The 15,975-nt window shown below is 32.9% G+C and overlaps 1 protein-coding gene and 1 pseudogene across 2 annotated transcripts; one reads left to right on the top strand and one right to left on the bottom strand.

The window, feature by feature from the left end:
- Window positions 1-605: 605 nt before the first annotated feature.
- Window positions 606-10,690, bottom strand: LOC143569405 (protein transport protein SEC23 E-like). The gene is made up of 13 exons (XM_077055330.1): window positions 10,679-10,690; window positions 5,876-6,022; window positions 5,622-5,795; window positions 4,803-4,964; window positions 3,677-3,819; window positions 3,513-3,588; window positions 3,263-3,432; window positions 3,091-3,172; window positions 2,250-2,327; window positions 2,019-2,180; window positions 1,671-1,934; window positions 1,466-1,570; window positions 606-760 (listed from the first exon to the last, which is right to left on the bottom strand). Exons 1-13 carry the CDS (start codon window positions 10,688-10,690, stop codon window positions 617-619), a joined length of 1,719 nt encoding a protein of 572 aa, XP_076911445.1. The 3' UTR covers window positions 606-616.
- Window positions 10,691-12,749: 2,059 nt separating this feature from the next.
- On the top strand, window positions 12,750-14,670 carry LOC143569399 (2-alkenal reductase (NADP(+)-dependent)-like; annotated as a pseudogene). Its single transcript, XR_013141731.1, has 4 exons — window positions 12,750-12,972; window positions 13,297-13,474; window positions 13,756-14,005; window positions 14,229-14,670. The product of XR_013141731.1 is annotated as a 2-alkenal reductase (NADP(+)-dependent)-like (transcript).
- The last annotated feature ends 1,305 nt before the right edge of the window (window positions 14,671-15,975 follow it).

Genomic DNA, 15,975 nt, shown 5'->3' with positions numbered 1-15,975 from the left:
TTCTTCTTGAGAATTAGAGGGTTTTAGGTACAAGGTGTTTTCTTTGTAGAGGCAGATGTTGCCATCCATGGAGAGAGAACTGTCTTTGCATAACTTAAGTTTGTCGCCCAGAAAGATTTTCACGCCTTATTTATTAGCGTTTTTTGAAACCAAACGTCAAAAGAGTTAATCTTTAACAAGTTAAAATATTATCACTAAACAATTTATTAGTGTTTTAATACCAAACGCCTAAAACCGTTGTTTCCCGTGAGTTTAAACCAGCATCAAACAACTATAGAAAACCCAAACCATTTTCTTTTTCCCGCGAGTTTAAACCATAATCCACCACAAAAGCTTAACCATAAGGTTAAATACACAATAAACATACTATAATCCCATTAATAACTTACAAAAATGTCATGTAAAATGTCATATAGTAATCACGCACTCGTCTCACTAACTTGCAGCCTTAAATTAATCACTCGCGCAACAGTCATGACCCCATTCATATTGCCAAAAACCCTTAAATAGAACTGTTTGTTTCGATATAAAGTGAATGGAGCATGTTCATGCTGCAGGACTGATGAGCCAAGAGTTTGAAACTTTACTTTGTAAAGTGATTAAGTTTGACTTTGGGTCAACATGATTGTACTGCAAGCTTCTGTAGATGCTCAAAGAACACTTGAAGATTGACATCATCTGTGAAGATGACATCCATTCCGGCACCCACGTCATTATTGTATGTTGCTGATGGGTTCAATTCAGCCAATAAGAATCTAGCCTGTTAATTTTATATAAAACAACCGATCAGTCACACATGTCACTTTTATTTAGAGAATCTCGAATAGGACCTAAAAACGTGTCTAGTCTGCCACATCAAACGTCAATTTCCTCTCTAATAAGGAGACCCAAACACATCGTCATATCATCACCATGTTTTACATTTAATTTTAATAACCAAATTTTAAAATTTTTAAAATATGTTTTATTTAATATAATAAAAACTGTAAAAACTATATGAAAATATAAATTTTGAAATTTAAAGATTGCATAATGTTTGAAAGTTATATGATTCAAAAACATTAAAAAAACTACATAAAGTAAACTAGTACACCATATAAGAATAGTTATCCCATATTTATTCAAATCATGATGGAACATTTAAAATTTATAACGTTACTAGAAAATTTTTATTAACTTTTTAAAATTAAAAAAAAAAAACAATTTATAAAACAAAGTTATTACTTACAAAAAGGGGCCTCCAAAAACGGCCAGTCAAAAGGGGTTAACCTGCGACCGGCAAACAAGTTTTTCGTTCTTTTTTTTTCCTATTAGCTAAACTTTTCTATGTGGCCCATTTAAGTTATTAAAAAAAGAGACCCAAATCGACCAACACATAGGTTACTTGCAGTAAAGAAAATGATGCTCGCATCATAAGATGCACAATTTTAAATTAATATAAAAAAATAAAAAACAGAATTATAACCTGAGAACCATGTTGATCGCACACCACTAATCTTGGGACAGGAAACCGGTCACGTATTATCAGTTCAGCATCATCATGTGGAGCTTGCAATAACTGTGCAAACGCCTATTAACAGAAATAAAAAAATTCACATATTAAAGGGTTATCTAAAGAATGATTAACGAATTAGCAATTAAAGTAAAAAAAAAAAAATAGAATAGCATACTTGATGTTCAGGCTGATTCTGGTAACCTAAGTTCCTCCATTGAGCTATAGTCATACCATGAAAAATAACTATACTAAAATATGAATCCAATAAAAGGATTTTGTCAGGTGAAATGGATGCCACATCAAGCAATGCTGGTGATGGAAGCGCGTTAAACGAATATGATATTAATGACGGTTGTATCATAATTGTAGCATTTGTAATACTCTCTCGGTTTAGCATCATGCGAAAATAAGCGGTTTCATCTGGACTGTTATTAAACACCTGCCACAAAAACAAACATAATAATTTGAAGGGCAAAAACTTTAATCAAGATTAAAAACTCAAAAAAAAAAAATTTAAGTTTACCTGCACAAATTGTGATCTCCGAAGGTTGAACATAAACTGAGGGAACAATGAGAAACAAGGATTTAACGAAAACGAGGACGGGTCGTCTTTTCGGTAGTCACCAAATTTAGAACATAGACGAATGAGGTTCCTGTCTAACCATCTTGTAGCATCAAATGTCTCCTGGAAATATTAATAATTTCTATCAGTCACAAATATAAGAAATAAAGCAATTAATTGGTGAATTTGTACCTCCAACTCCATCTTATAAGAGGCTAATCTAGCCATTACTACAGCGGCAGTTTCTTGATCAAAACCTTGCATTAATTCCTGCGAAATACAACTTCCAAAATTTATGTTGTTCTCAAAAATAACACATTATACATTATTAAGCAAAGTAGCAAACGAGCCAAGCCACTGGGGAGCTACTCTTGCTAATAGCTCGAACCGAGCCGAGCTTAACTCAGGCTCAAAAATAACTTGTTAAATAAATGACCCAAGCTTCACTAAGTGAGCTCGAGATGGCTCACGAGCCTAAACAAACCTATTATATATAGAACTTTTATTTAATATACTAAATATATGTTTACAAAAAAATTATTATCATATACAAATGATAAAAGCAACTACTTAACATAATTTGTTATGCACAAAAATTATAATCATAAATATCTATAAAAATAATTGTTTGGGTACAAAAAAGAATTAATAAATAATAAACAATCTGAGCCCGAGCCTGATAGAATACACATGAGACGAGCTGGAGTTTTAGAAATAGAGCACGAAACAAACTCAAGCTTAAAAGACTACTAACAAGCCGAGCTCAAACTTCAAAAATTGAGCTCGAAACAAGCCATGCTCGAGCTATAGATAAACTACTCACGAGCCGAGCTCGAGTTTGAACATACTACCCACAAGCCAAGCTGGAGCTTTAAAGATAGAGCTTGAAATGAGCTGAGTCAAACTCTTGTAACTTAAACAGGCCGAGCTCAAGCTTAAACAAGCTCAGGCTCGGCTCATTTACACCCCTAATCTTGACAGGTTTACAATAAAAATTCAAAGCAAGAAATAGAAAATGATTTTAGTAGTTTACCTCTGAAACAACAGCGGTATCTACCCAACTTCTAGTAACGGTGGTAACTCTTAATTTAGATTGGCCATCAGCGGTCTGGTAACTGCACCAAAATACATGACCCGCAAATTTCAGTTACATAAATTGGTTATGTAACTTAAAAAGAAAAACGCCCATTAAGTCTCTTATTTACCTTGTAACAAATTGTATATACAACTGTGGATTTACATTGCCAGAAGGATCTTTGTCACTTGAAGAAATATCAAAGAAAACAGTCAAGCAAGTATCTTTATCCAGTCCACATAATTTCCAAGCGGTCGTATTCCCCTGACCAATTACTGTGCTGGCAACAGCAGGTCCTTTCTGCAAATAGCATTGTAGATAATAATTAATTACTTTGATCAATATCAAATTTCAATTCCAGATAAGATTTAGCAAGTGACCTTTTCCAAGGATGTACAAGGTCCAATTATCCCCTGAATTTTAATATCCTTTGAACAGTTGATTTCAAGAGTCCCACTGGTGATACAAAATTAGTAATCAGTTTCTAAACAACAAAAAGAATGTAACTGACTAACTGTTATTCATTAAGCATGATTATACTTACTTATGAACAAGGCCGAGAGATTCTTCTCCTTTTTCAAAAACGCGTTTGAACGAATTTTTAAAAACGGAGTGACCAAAACTTTCAGCTAAAACAACAAGGCCACCGGTTCGTTCAATGATCACCTTCATCTCTGCAACCCCAACCTAATAATACAGAAACTAAATTAGTAAATTGATATTTAGGAGGCGAATAAACATTTTTGAAAATCAGCTGCATACCAGCTAAAAGACTATATTTACAAGGGGTTGAGCTACTTGAGGTCGGCCTGCTAAAAGCTCGAATCTAGCCAAGCATAAATGAGCTCGAGCCCAAGCTTAAAAATAAGCACGTTTAATAAACAAGCCCGAGCTGGCTTGCGAGCCTAAGCCAGTCTATCATTTATTATAATTTTTATTTAATATATTAAAAATATAATTTTACAAGAACTACTATTATATATAAACTTATGGCAAAAATAACTAAATAACATAGATCAACAAAATACAGATAGAAAATAATTATAAATGTATTTAAAAAACTAATAAATAATAAATAAGCTGAGCTCAAGCTCAAAAAGCTACTCACAAGTTGAGCTCCAGCTTCAGAAATAGAGCTCGAAACAAGCAGAGCTTGAGGTCGAGCTCTCGTAAGTTAAGCAAGCCAAGCTCAAACCTAAACGAGCTCGGGTTGGGCTCGGCTCATTTACACCCCTAATGTTTACCAATTCGTCAACCTAATTTCCAAGTGATGATTATTATGTTACATTTAGTCAACTCTTTTGTTCAAAAGATTGTCCGTTTTGGTCATTTTACATATTCCTCAAATCATCAAAATATGTCAAAACACTCAAAACTGATTATCTGTTACAACTACAAACAGCATAAGCACATTCAAACTTTATAACAGCTGATTTTTTATTCTAATTCTTCAATAACTCATAATCAGTCCCAAAATAAAAATCAAACACCCTCTGATGAGAAAGAACAACAATAGAATAAATGCATCTTACTCAAAGAGATACCTAAACAAAAAACTGGCAGTTTCAGAATATCATGATAGATGATTGGCATTGCAGAAATAAAACCACCAAGACATGTAGATCTACAAACAGAAAAAAAAAGTCTAGTGTATTATGTATTGTTTGTACCTGATCAAGGGCAGAAGCAAAAAGGTCCAAGACATGACCTTGGTTGACCATCTGCTTTGCAAGTTCCTCATAAAACTGAACCGCCTTCCTAAAAAATGGTGCTGCGTCCTTGTCTAAATCTTTATGCGAACGAACCGGATCCGATAAATCTTTGGATACAATCTGCCAAAAACCCAAAAAGGTAACAAAATTTCAGATTTTCTCAAAAGCGGAAATGAAAATAATGATAAGATATGATCTTCATAACCATCAAACACTAAAACTATAATCAAATACATACGTTTACTTTATAGTTACAAAGTTTACTAACTTGATCAACCAATGGCATATAAAACCAAAATTTAAAGGCCCTTCATCCAATCAAGTGGCATAATTATAATATAATAACCCTAATTATCCTTTCAAAGATGTTGACCAATTAACCAAACACGAACATAATGGCAACAAAATGCAATATTCAAAGATATATTAACCATATATTTATATGCTCATTAACAAGTAAAATATCGCATCTAGCTACATAACTAAGTGAAAAAGGTGGAAAAATAATAATGATAATATAAGGCCGTCATAACCATCAAACACCAAAACTATAATGGATTACAAAGTTCACTACTTTGATCAACCAATTTAAACAAGAGCGTATAAAGAATCAAAATTTAAAGGCATTTCATCCAATCAAGTTCGTAAACTACCAATTTTATTTGTTTTTCATCTGTAAATGAATCGTTGCGCATACAACATATAGGGAAAACATACTAACAACATACTATCAAATCTAGTTACATTAATAAGTAAAAAGTTGCATAATGTACTTACCGAACCCGGGCCTTCGGTACAGGGACCACCCACCAATGCCACTATCCTTGCACCCGTTCCAGGCAAGCACGCCCCAATCAAACCTGCTGCAACACTCAACGCCACACCCGTACACCTTAACGACCGATTCCCAGGCGGAACCGGCCACTGATCCGTCCCCAACTCCTCCAAAAGCTAAAACATCACTTCAATAAGCATCAAATCATTTAAACTTTATATTCTAAAAACCAAACCAATCTCCTAACAAAACTCACCGAATGAATAACATAAGCTCCTTCCGACGCAGGCAATAAAAACCTCGAAACCCCCGAATTCACCACCCCCGCACCCGCTCCTTTCTGAAACCCCTGTCCCGGCACACCAGGTCTCCTTCCACCCGCTAATCCCAACTGATCCAAAACCTGGTCTTTACGGTCTTGTTTTTAAGTTAAACCGTAGTCTCAACCTGGTTTTTGATTTTTAAAAACCAAAACCGAACCGTTAGTAATATTTTGGTTTCGGTTTGGTTTCACATTTTGCGCTTTATATAAAATGAAAAATAAAAAAGTTGTCGAAAAATGCATACTTCAGCGATAAAATAAACAGGTTGTTTAAAAATGTATAAAATAAAATGTCCTTGTAATGCGTGTTTTATATTAAATGGAAAAAAATGGTCTTCATACCTATCCATGCAAATACTTCAAATAAAAAATAGTGGAAAGGTTTTATTTTCAACAATTACATAAGCCAGATTTGTATCTAGATTGTTGATCTAGTTTTTCAACAACCTAATAATCTAAATATTTGATCTAGTTTTAGATTTACAGTGAACTTAATACAAAATATAAACAATCAAATAATATAAATATCTTTAAAAGTAATTATGTTAAAATTTCACAGTCCGGTCCGGTTTTTTACGGTTTAAAAATTTTGAAAAGGTAAACCAAATCGTTTGTTACGGTTTGAAAATTTTGAAACCGACCGACCGTGAAACCAAACCAATGGCTGGTTTGGGCGGTTTCACGGTTTTAAATCGAACCGTGAACACCCCTATTGGTGTGAGTTGGTGTTGAAGGTTTTATTTTCGGTTTTGAACGGGTTATAGTACCAGTGTGCCACCATAATCGATGTGATATTCGGTGTGTTTTGCCTCATTTTTTGTTTCGGTTACAACGGTATCGTTAACATAACATGGCTAACGACTTACGCGAAGGTATGTTGTGACATTCGTCAATTTCGGGTCTTGTTTGTATTCGTTTTTGTATTTGTTTGTTATGTAAACCGACCCGATTTGTAAACCGAAGCTTATGTTATAATCAAAATGATAGATTTATGTTACAATATTGTTTCACACTTGTTTGTTGGGTCTTTAAAACATCCTACCTTTATTTTTATTTTTTATTTATTTATTTATTTATTTTATTATTATTTTTTGTTGTTTTGTGTTTTTGTCTTGATCCATTTTGCATGAAAACTCTTATGTCTCACACCCATATTTGACCACCAACATTACCCTATATATACACCACCTTTCCTCTTCATTTTCCCTTGCTACAACCCAAAAAAAAAACTCTCTCAAACATCAAAGATTCAAGGTTATCTTCTTAAGTGTTCTTGAAGGATTTTGGTCTTTCATCTTAATTAGTTTATGTAGCCTTATTAATACTTGTTTATGGTTGTGCAACATATATATAATATACACCCCTTGTTTACCTTTGGTAGTTACTTCTCCGATTCCGGTCGGTGAGGTTTCGGACCCCATAAGGCAAGGCTTCATGGAGGACTTCGTGTCCTTGATATATATACATCTATATAACTTGTTCATACATATTAATCTTGTTATTTTAGTTTGTTGGTCATGTTTACAAGTTCCATGGTTATGGGTTTTTAAGAGTCTATGCTTCGGTTTAACCGTAAATAGCTCTAAACCGTAAACCGAACTTTGTTACTAGTTTTGTTTGTTTAAACATACTTAGTGTTAGATCTAAGTTTCTAAAATCATTTTTACAAATTCTATGGTTATGGGTTTGTAGAATCTTACCTCGGTCTTAACCCGAAACACGATCCTAACCGAAAACCAAACTTTTGTTTAAAGACTTTATTGTTAACTTTTGGTATTTTTTTATTTGTACACTATTATACAAGTTATTTAGTGTTTGGACATGTGGAAACCATCTATGAACTTGTTCTAAGATGGAAACCGAACCAAACCGATTCTTGCTCGCTTAAGACACACAAGTGTGTTTTTTTTAGCCATCATGACTTGTATATTTCTTTAAAAATAGTTACAAATTGATTTTTAAATATTTTCTTAAGTACTTGGAAATGTTGGATCCAACTTGATCTCATAACAAAGTTTGGACCGACAAAACCGAACACTCGCTTAACGTGCGTTGTTAGTTCTAAAACAATGGAACTACATACTTGGTTAAGTCTTATTAAATTTTATTGAGTTATCTCATAACATTCAATATTTTGGAAAGTTGACTTTGGGTTTGACCAATTATCAAGACCCGAACCGACAACCCGAACACTCGATAAAAAAAAAACCGTTTTAGTATCTTTATTCCAAAGGGATTTGCATTCTTGCATTTTACCCACCTTATTACTTAACATAGGTTGAGTAAATATTAAGGTTAGATACTTTAACCCGGTTTCGAGCAAACTTACATTTTTAAAGGGTTATTATTATAAATTCTTAAATAGTTACATTTTAAACCTTGAACTTTAATTATTTACATTTCTCAACATTTATTTTGTTTAAGGACCTTCAAGACAACCTTTCTAAATTCAAGACTTCTTTCCTTTTTAGGCATTGTGCGTTAAACTCGTCGTTCCGACAAATCTCCAAATTATCATCTTTCAAGTTTACTACTTGAAGGTGAGTACTTCATACCCCATTTTCCATCTTTTATTTTGGGGGTGACATTTCATAATTATTCAACAAAATGCTTTATATTTGAATCTTAAACCACAAACGTAGTTGTATACTTTACCTAAATAATTGCTCGATTTGGTGTTCTATGCTTATATGCCTATGTGTTTATCGCTTTTGGTTTGTGGAACTATAAAATCCTAGACTATTTGGCATCCCCTTATAGCAAGGTGTCGTTAACGTAATGCAATTAACGATAACTATAAAATCCTAGACTATTTGGCATCCCCTTATAGCTAGGTGTCGCTAATGTGTTTAGCGATATCTATTTATCCAAATTACCACTTTTATTTATCGTTTTGTATGCAAGTTTTGTGGCTATCTTTATTATATACTAATATGATTAAACTTATGAATTGCTCACCGACCTTTGTGTTGACAAACTTTATTTTATGAAATGTTCCAGGTTTGCATCTTGGTTGATTTATGATTGTGAAGAAAACGACATCAAAGACCTTAGGATATTAGTAAAAATGAACAATATCAAATTTGCCATATTTTGTGATATCATGTTTATGGTTATTTTATGGATAATTGTTATGTGACATTTTCGATGTTGTGAAATGAAATGAGTTTATTAAATACTGTCACTTTAATTAGTGTCATGTGCTTATGGACAATCGTTACACCTCGGCATGTTCCGCCGCCTTTGTTCGGGGTGTGACATATGTAGTATATACGAGTCTCGTAAAGTATTTCAAGTATAGGGTTAGTTTGTTTTGGTGTTGACAAGGTTAAAGGAATAAAACAGGCAAAGCTCTAAAGTTCAAAGTCAATGGACAAAACTGTCATTCCTGAAAAAGATATCAATACGGCTGTTGGGATTCAAGATTTTGTGTTTGAAAGATTCTCAAGTTGAAGATTTGACTAAGTGGCCGTCGTGAGTACTCATTCACTAGTCGAACAGATAAAAAGATGAAGATTTGTCTGAATATTGATCTCAAGTACTTATATATTTGTCGAGCACGTAAAGTTAATTGAAGATTTGCACATTTATATGCTCCGAGTAGTTAAATTACAGAGTATTTGTTGAAGAGTCTAAGTCTTTACTCTGATTACTTATTTAGTCTCGAGTACTTAAAGAATATCATAATAAAGACTAAGTGTAACTACTCGTGAACACTCTGTTCACGAGTACTTAGCCCAAGCATTCGAGGTTGATATTTGTGGCTAGGTATAACTACTCGTGAGTAAAATAAGTGTTTGTGAAGGAAGATGTGTTCAAAGCTAAAAGAGTTTTAAGTCATAGGTGTTTGAGAAGACCGATCAAGTGTTCGTGAGGATTTAACTAAGGGTGTTCAGGAAATCCGAAATGCGAAAAAAAATCCGAACCGAAAGCCGAATAATCCGATCCGTACAACCAATTCGGATCAGATTCGAATAGGGATTTCTAAAAATTTCATATAATTCGGATTATTCTGATATCCAAATAAATCAAATCTATTTTAATTATTTGAAGTTTGGCTTTATTCGTTTATTGTTTTAATTTTTAGAATTATGATGGATCATAGATTTAGCTATGTTTTATTTTAATTATACGGTTTTGTATTTTTTATTTAAATAGACGTTTGTTTGGATGTTTGATATACAGTTTATTTCAGGTTATTCGGATTATTTCAGATTATCCGAATTCAATCCGAATCCATCCGAAATCAATTCGGATCGGATAGGAACACCCCTAATTCGGATCGGATCGAATTTCGGATAGGTTCTAAAAATTTCAAATTCGAATAATCCGAACCAAATAAACAGAATAATCCGTTATCCGATTCGATGAACACCCCTATATTTAACTGTTCGAAGGCGGTTCTTAAGTGTTTGAAATTTGGTTTACAAGTGTTTGATTTGAAGATTGCGTATTTTCTTTTATTGTAATTGTACTTAACGTTTATGATGAATGTTTTCTGTCATCGACATAAATAGGTTTGTTAGAAAGTTTGCTAGCAGATATGATAGACATGTTTTGCAAGTTATATTCATTTCTCTCTATGCAACCATTTATGATTGGAATGAAAACATTCATTATTTGAAATTTGTGATCATGTCGTCATAGGGACCATATGATTATTTTACAAACCCAAATATGGTATGTATTAAATCAGTTTTGTATATATGTGATAATGACTAACGCTATTAAACGCACCGTATGATCCATTTCTAAAATATGATACGGTCTATATCACACTTCAAACAGAACAAAAGCTTTCACTTTTAATGTGTTTTTGTTGTTAGGCCATCTAAACACCCCATGGCTACCGACCAATAGCGTCCTCCCGTCTGTTATATGTTAGAGAAAAGGCTGTTATTTGGATATATGTTTGTTAGAAACTTATTTCTTTATTAAATTATTAAAAAAGGTCTTACTAGAAGGAGCGCATCTCTAACCACGAGTGTCAATGTGTTGATACAAGAAACTGTTTTAGGATAAACTTTCTTCACATTTGCTTTTATGGTTTCAATAACTTCAAGCCCTTGTGCTGAATTTCGATTAGGAAACGCGCCCTTTTCGCTCCTGAAACTGCTAGTCTTGTCAAGCAACAACGAACTGTCGCATCCTTGAACATAATAAATATTTACTTTAGTCCCTCTAGCAGAGGTCTTAGGTTTAAATCTAGCTTGCACTGGTAATCTGTAAGTGTGTTCATCGGTTCCGAATTTTTAATTTGGTTTCGGATTTATTTAGTTGTAACCGAATAAGATAAGTGTGCAAGCAAACCGAATAAAAACTCGGTTCAATTTAAGTTAAAAACTAAATAAACCAATTTCAACCAAATTTAGTCGACTTAATATTTTCTAAAGAAAATATAAAAACAGTATTATAGATATTCGGTTAGTCAAGGAAAAACAATAAAGTATTCAAAAGTTAAAAAAAAAAAAAAAAAGTTGAAAAAGTTACTAAAAAATGTGTTAAGTGAATCAATAGGATGAATTTGAATAATAAAAAAATAGTGTTCATGAATGGTCCAATAGAAAGGTGTCAAGTGGACCAATATGACCAAACTTATCTCCATTAGGATCTATAAACCTTAAACGGCCTAAACTTATTATTTAGATTTTGATGATGATATTAGTCATTTGTATTAAAGTTAATCTTTTTCGTAGCCTTAAGAAACTGATATCAACAGGTTTTGCATCTCCGAACGTCCAACCGCTGGAGGACGTGATGTGACATACATATCGACCAAACAACATCAACACCAACACTAGTATTCATTTTGTGGCTTCCGGTATTGGTACGTGTCGTTTTCGCTATTTTTCAATACCAGTTTCGGTCTTTATTTTGTAGTTTCCGGTCTTGGTATGCGTTGATTTCGCTATTTTTCAATATCGGTTCCGAACACTGCCACAATCGGTACGGTATTCGGTTGTGTTTTACTCAATTTTTGTATTTTGATATTACCACCGATCGGTACCATGGTACCAATCCCCCCCTTTATTTCCATTGTTCACAGTATTTTAGCATTTTATTATTTTTTATTTCGTTCAATTTTTTTTATTTATTATTATTTTTTTGGTTCAATTTTTTTTCAAATAGATTAAGTGCTACTTGTGTACTTGTAGTTTTCTAAAGAATGGCAACATTTAATTACTGAAAGAATTGCTACCAAATTAATTTAAAATGTAAATGGTATTTGCTCTGATGTGATACTTAATTAAATTTTAATTAGTTTTAATCAACGCATAGTAGCTTTGACTTGTGACGCCTAAGGTTAGTATACGTGCCTTTCAAAAAAAAGTAAAAATATATATGTTAGATGAATGTGTCTTTCAAAAAAAATAAAAAAATTATATCGTAGACGAACGTGCCTTTTGGAAAAGGAATTTTTACATATTTTTCCTTCCTAAACCTTTGAAATTACATATATGTGTTAGATGAATGTGCCTTTCAAAATATAAGTTTTTAATGCAAAATGTACAATACTCTTTAAGCATGGTTTGAAGAAATATGTAATTTCAAAGTTTAGATAGAGGAAATATGTAAATGCCTATTTAGAAAAAAGAAGAATATATGCTACAATAATGTAGGTTTGCTGTTGCACCTACAAAAGTCAATGGTTGATTATAAAGGAATCCTTATTATATAGTAATCCGGTTTTAAGAAATGATTGAACATGTTACCAGCAAAATTCGGGTTTACATAATATTGCTATGTGGTCATTGTAGATACGTACACTACATTTGTCGCTCGTCTTCAACAACATTTTCGCACGCAAATGGAAGAAGTGAAGAACAACCAGATCATACTGAAGTTACGTTAATGGCTTTCCGAAGGAATCCGACATGCTCCTCAATACTTCCGCCACTATCAACCTCAAGCTTCCAGAAGGTTCTAGCGCAGTTCTTGTGAAGAACCTTTATCTCTCCTGCGATCCTTACTTGCGAATTCAGATGACCAAAGCTGAAGACAGTTACTTTCCACCCTTCGCTCTTGGTTCGGTCGGTAACTTCATCTTCATCATGCATTCGCATCGTATATTATCCTTTTGTAGTTCTATTCTAGTTATTGGGCATCTCTATAATTTCAAAATGTTGTATATTTTTTAATATTATATAGTATATTAACATATTGAGTTGGGGTGTAAATGTATGGATAGTTTCAGGTAATCGAGCAGGTGCCACCTATAATCATCCCATCCCAATCTCATGAAAATTTTTATGATTAATCATATAACTGAATTCACGCCCCAAATATTATTGGTTTTCCTCTTGGGTTCAGGTTTTTTCTGCTTGCGTTTTGATGTCATTTTTATCATCTTGCAGCCTATAAAGGGACTTGGAGTAGCTAAAGTTATTGATTCTGGGCATTCAAACTTCAAGAAAGGTGACCTTGTTTCGGGACTGACTGGATGGGAGGAATATAGCATTATCAATTCGACTGACTTTCTACGCAAGATTGAAGATACTGATGTGCCTCTTTCTTATTATACAGGAATTCTTGGTATGTTATCATGTTCAAATTGATTTTGGTCGTACTAGACCCTTGTAAATTAGACTATGTACAACCATAAGTTGTGTCTCTCTCATTCTTTTCATATTCAACATTTCTTATCAAGTAAATCTTCAATAATTTCTTCGTAATTTGATTTGTCTTTACTTATGAGCCTCCAACAAAATCTAGTTTCGACGAATCCTGACCCATATTTCATTTAAGTATTGGATGAGTGTAATTTAATTTTCAATTTATTTTCCGATTTTGTTTTCCTTTCGGAGTGTTATTAGGCGTTGCTGGTATGACTGCTTATGTTGGTTTCTATGAGATTTGTGCTCCCAAGAAAGGCGAGTATGTATTCGTTTCAGCTGCTGCAGGTGCAGTTGGTCAGCTCGTTGGGCAGTTTGCAAGGCTGTCGGGATGTTATGTCGTTGGGAGTGTGGGTACGAAAGAAAAGGTTGATTTGTTGAAGAATAAATATAGATTTGATGAAGCTTTTAATTACAAAGAAGAGCAAGATCTAAATGCAACTCTAAAGAGGTTAGCATGAGAATCTATGACTATAAGTGGCAAAATGGTCGGGTCAAATTATTAACTTTTGGTCAAAAACTGTTTTTTTAAAAATATTTTGAAAAAATAACAGAAATATCAGTTTTAAATATAATCTAGTTTTTTGTTTGGAAAGTGTTATTCCTTAAAATTACACTTCGGGCCACTTTTAATCCGTTTGATCCAACTGTATTCTTTTGTATAATAATGCCAGGTACTTTCCGAATGGCATTGATATTTACTTTGAGAATGTCGGGGGAAAGATGTTGGAGGCGGCACTCTCAAATATGAGATTAAAAGGTCGGATTTCAGTGTGCGGGATGATTTCACAATACAATCTAGAGCAAGAGGAGGGGGTACGCAACATGTTTTTGCTAGTCACAAAAAGTCTACGCGTGCAAGGTTTCCTAGTGGGTGATTACTATTACATGTATCCAAAGTATATGGAAATGATTATGCCTTTGATCAAACAAGGAAAGATTTGTTATACTGAAGACATTGTAGAAGGGCTTGAGAGTGCACCAGCGGCTTTGGTTGGGATGTTTTATGGCAAAAATGTTGGGAAGCAAGTGGTTGTTGTGGCTCGCGAATGAGTTGGCTTTAGCTATAGTCTATCTATGTGATATATGATTGGTGTTGTTTTTAATAGTCAAAAAGCATAAAGCATGAAGCATGCACGCTGAATGTTTATTGAACTTACTCTTGAGTATGCTTTCAAATTCAAGTTTGGTTTATTTATTTATTATGTATTAAATATTTTGTTATATACATGTAACTATTTTTATAATGATTTATAACATACTGTATTATTTACTTAATTTCATAATAATTATAAATAATAATACTTAGTATGTAATTGTATATTTATTATAATAATTTAAAATTCTTGTACTTTTACAAATATTATACTTCTTTAGGCTCGTAAACTTGATCAAGTTTAGTATATAAAACTTGGGAACGTTTATTTATATGAACAATTTTACAATACAAGAACATGAATAAGTATAGTTACATAAAGTATACAAAACTATCTATTTAGGTATACTATCACGTATACAAAAATTCAATAATACATCGATAATTGTGATAATGATAAACAAAACAAAACTATTGTAGCAAGTATTTTAAACAGTTAAACAAATTGTGAGACTCTCCTAACATTGTTTGATTGCTCGATCGGTGATGTATATAAATTTATACATCTTTTCATCACTAAAATATCTTCAAATAAGCGCAATATCGGCAATTATATTAGAATAAATAGCCACTAATGTTTATAATTTATATTCCTAGGTAAATATAATCTTAAAGAATAAAAAGAGCTGATACACATAAAAACAGAGAAAAATTGTGAAAACGGACTTAACAGACCCCATGGTGAAGCAATGCTTGGCCATGTTAATAACATACGAAGAAAAGACAAAATTCAGAAGTTACACACCCCATGTTGACACCAACACACCCTATGTTGATGGTACAAGAGAAAATTACAAAATATAAGAATTCTTCACCTCAACAGGACCCATGTTGATATCAACACGCCCTATGTTGAAAGTACAAGAGAACAGCCAAAATAGAAGCTTTTAAGATCAACAGACAAAACGAGCATTTAATAAGGGAATCATCTCATCCATCCATCTTTTGAAGATCAATGAGGTCAAGATTTTTAAAATAAGTCATTAATATCAAAGATTAGTCATCTAAATTGGTTAGACTACTCTAATTTGATCATGTTTGTATCCATTACTTAATTTGACGTATAACATTATGCTTAGTATTGGCTAAACTTTCATAGTACATCTTGGTATAATGAATCTTAATTAAAGTTTAATAATACTGGTTAAAATGTGATCGGTTTATAAAAAGTAAAGATTATGTTGTAATTATCACTTGATGGGGGGTGTTAAAATACTCTTAAAAGATACACCAAGTGCCGAGCTTAACGATAAGCCGGGGAACTG

The sequence above is a fragment of the Bidens hawaiensis genome, unplaced genomic scaffold (assembly GCF_021521415.1).
Source record: "Bidens hawaiensis isolate Kalapana, Puna unplaced genomic scaffold, B.hawaiensis_p1.1 tig00024469_1, whole genome shotgun sequence".
Taxonomy (NCBI): domain Eukaryota; kingdom Viridiplantae; phylum Streptophyta; class Magnoliopsida; order Asterales; family Asteraceae; genus Bidens; species Bidens hawaiensis.
This window is presented reverse-complemented; position numbering and strand designations above follow the sequence as displayed.

What these genes read in the sequence shown, in the direction of transcription:
- LOC143569405 (XM_077055330.1), bottom strand. An exon ending in TATATACAATTTGTTACAAG is followed by an intron (nt 3,173 to 3,262) that starts GTAAATAAGAGA and finishes ATTTTGGTGCAG; the next exon opens with TTACCAGACCGCTGATGGCC. An exon ending in CTTATAAGATGGAGTTGGAG is followed by an intron (nt 2,181 to 2,249) that starts GTACAAATTCAC and finishes TAATATTTCCAG; the next exon opens with GAGACATTTGATGCTACAAG.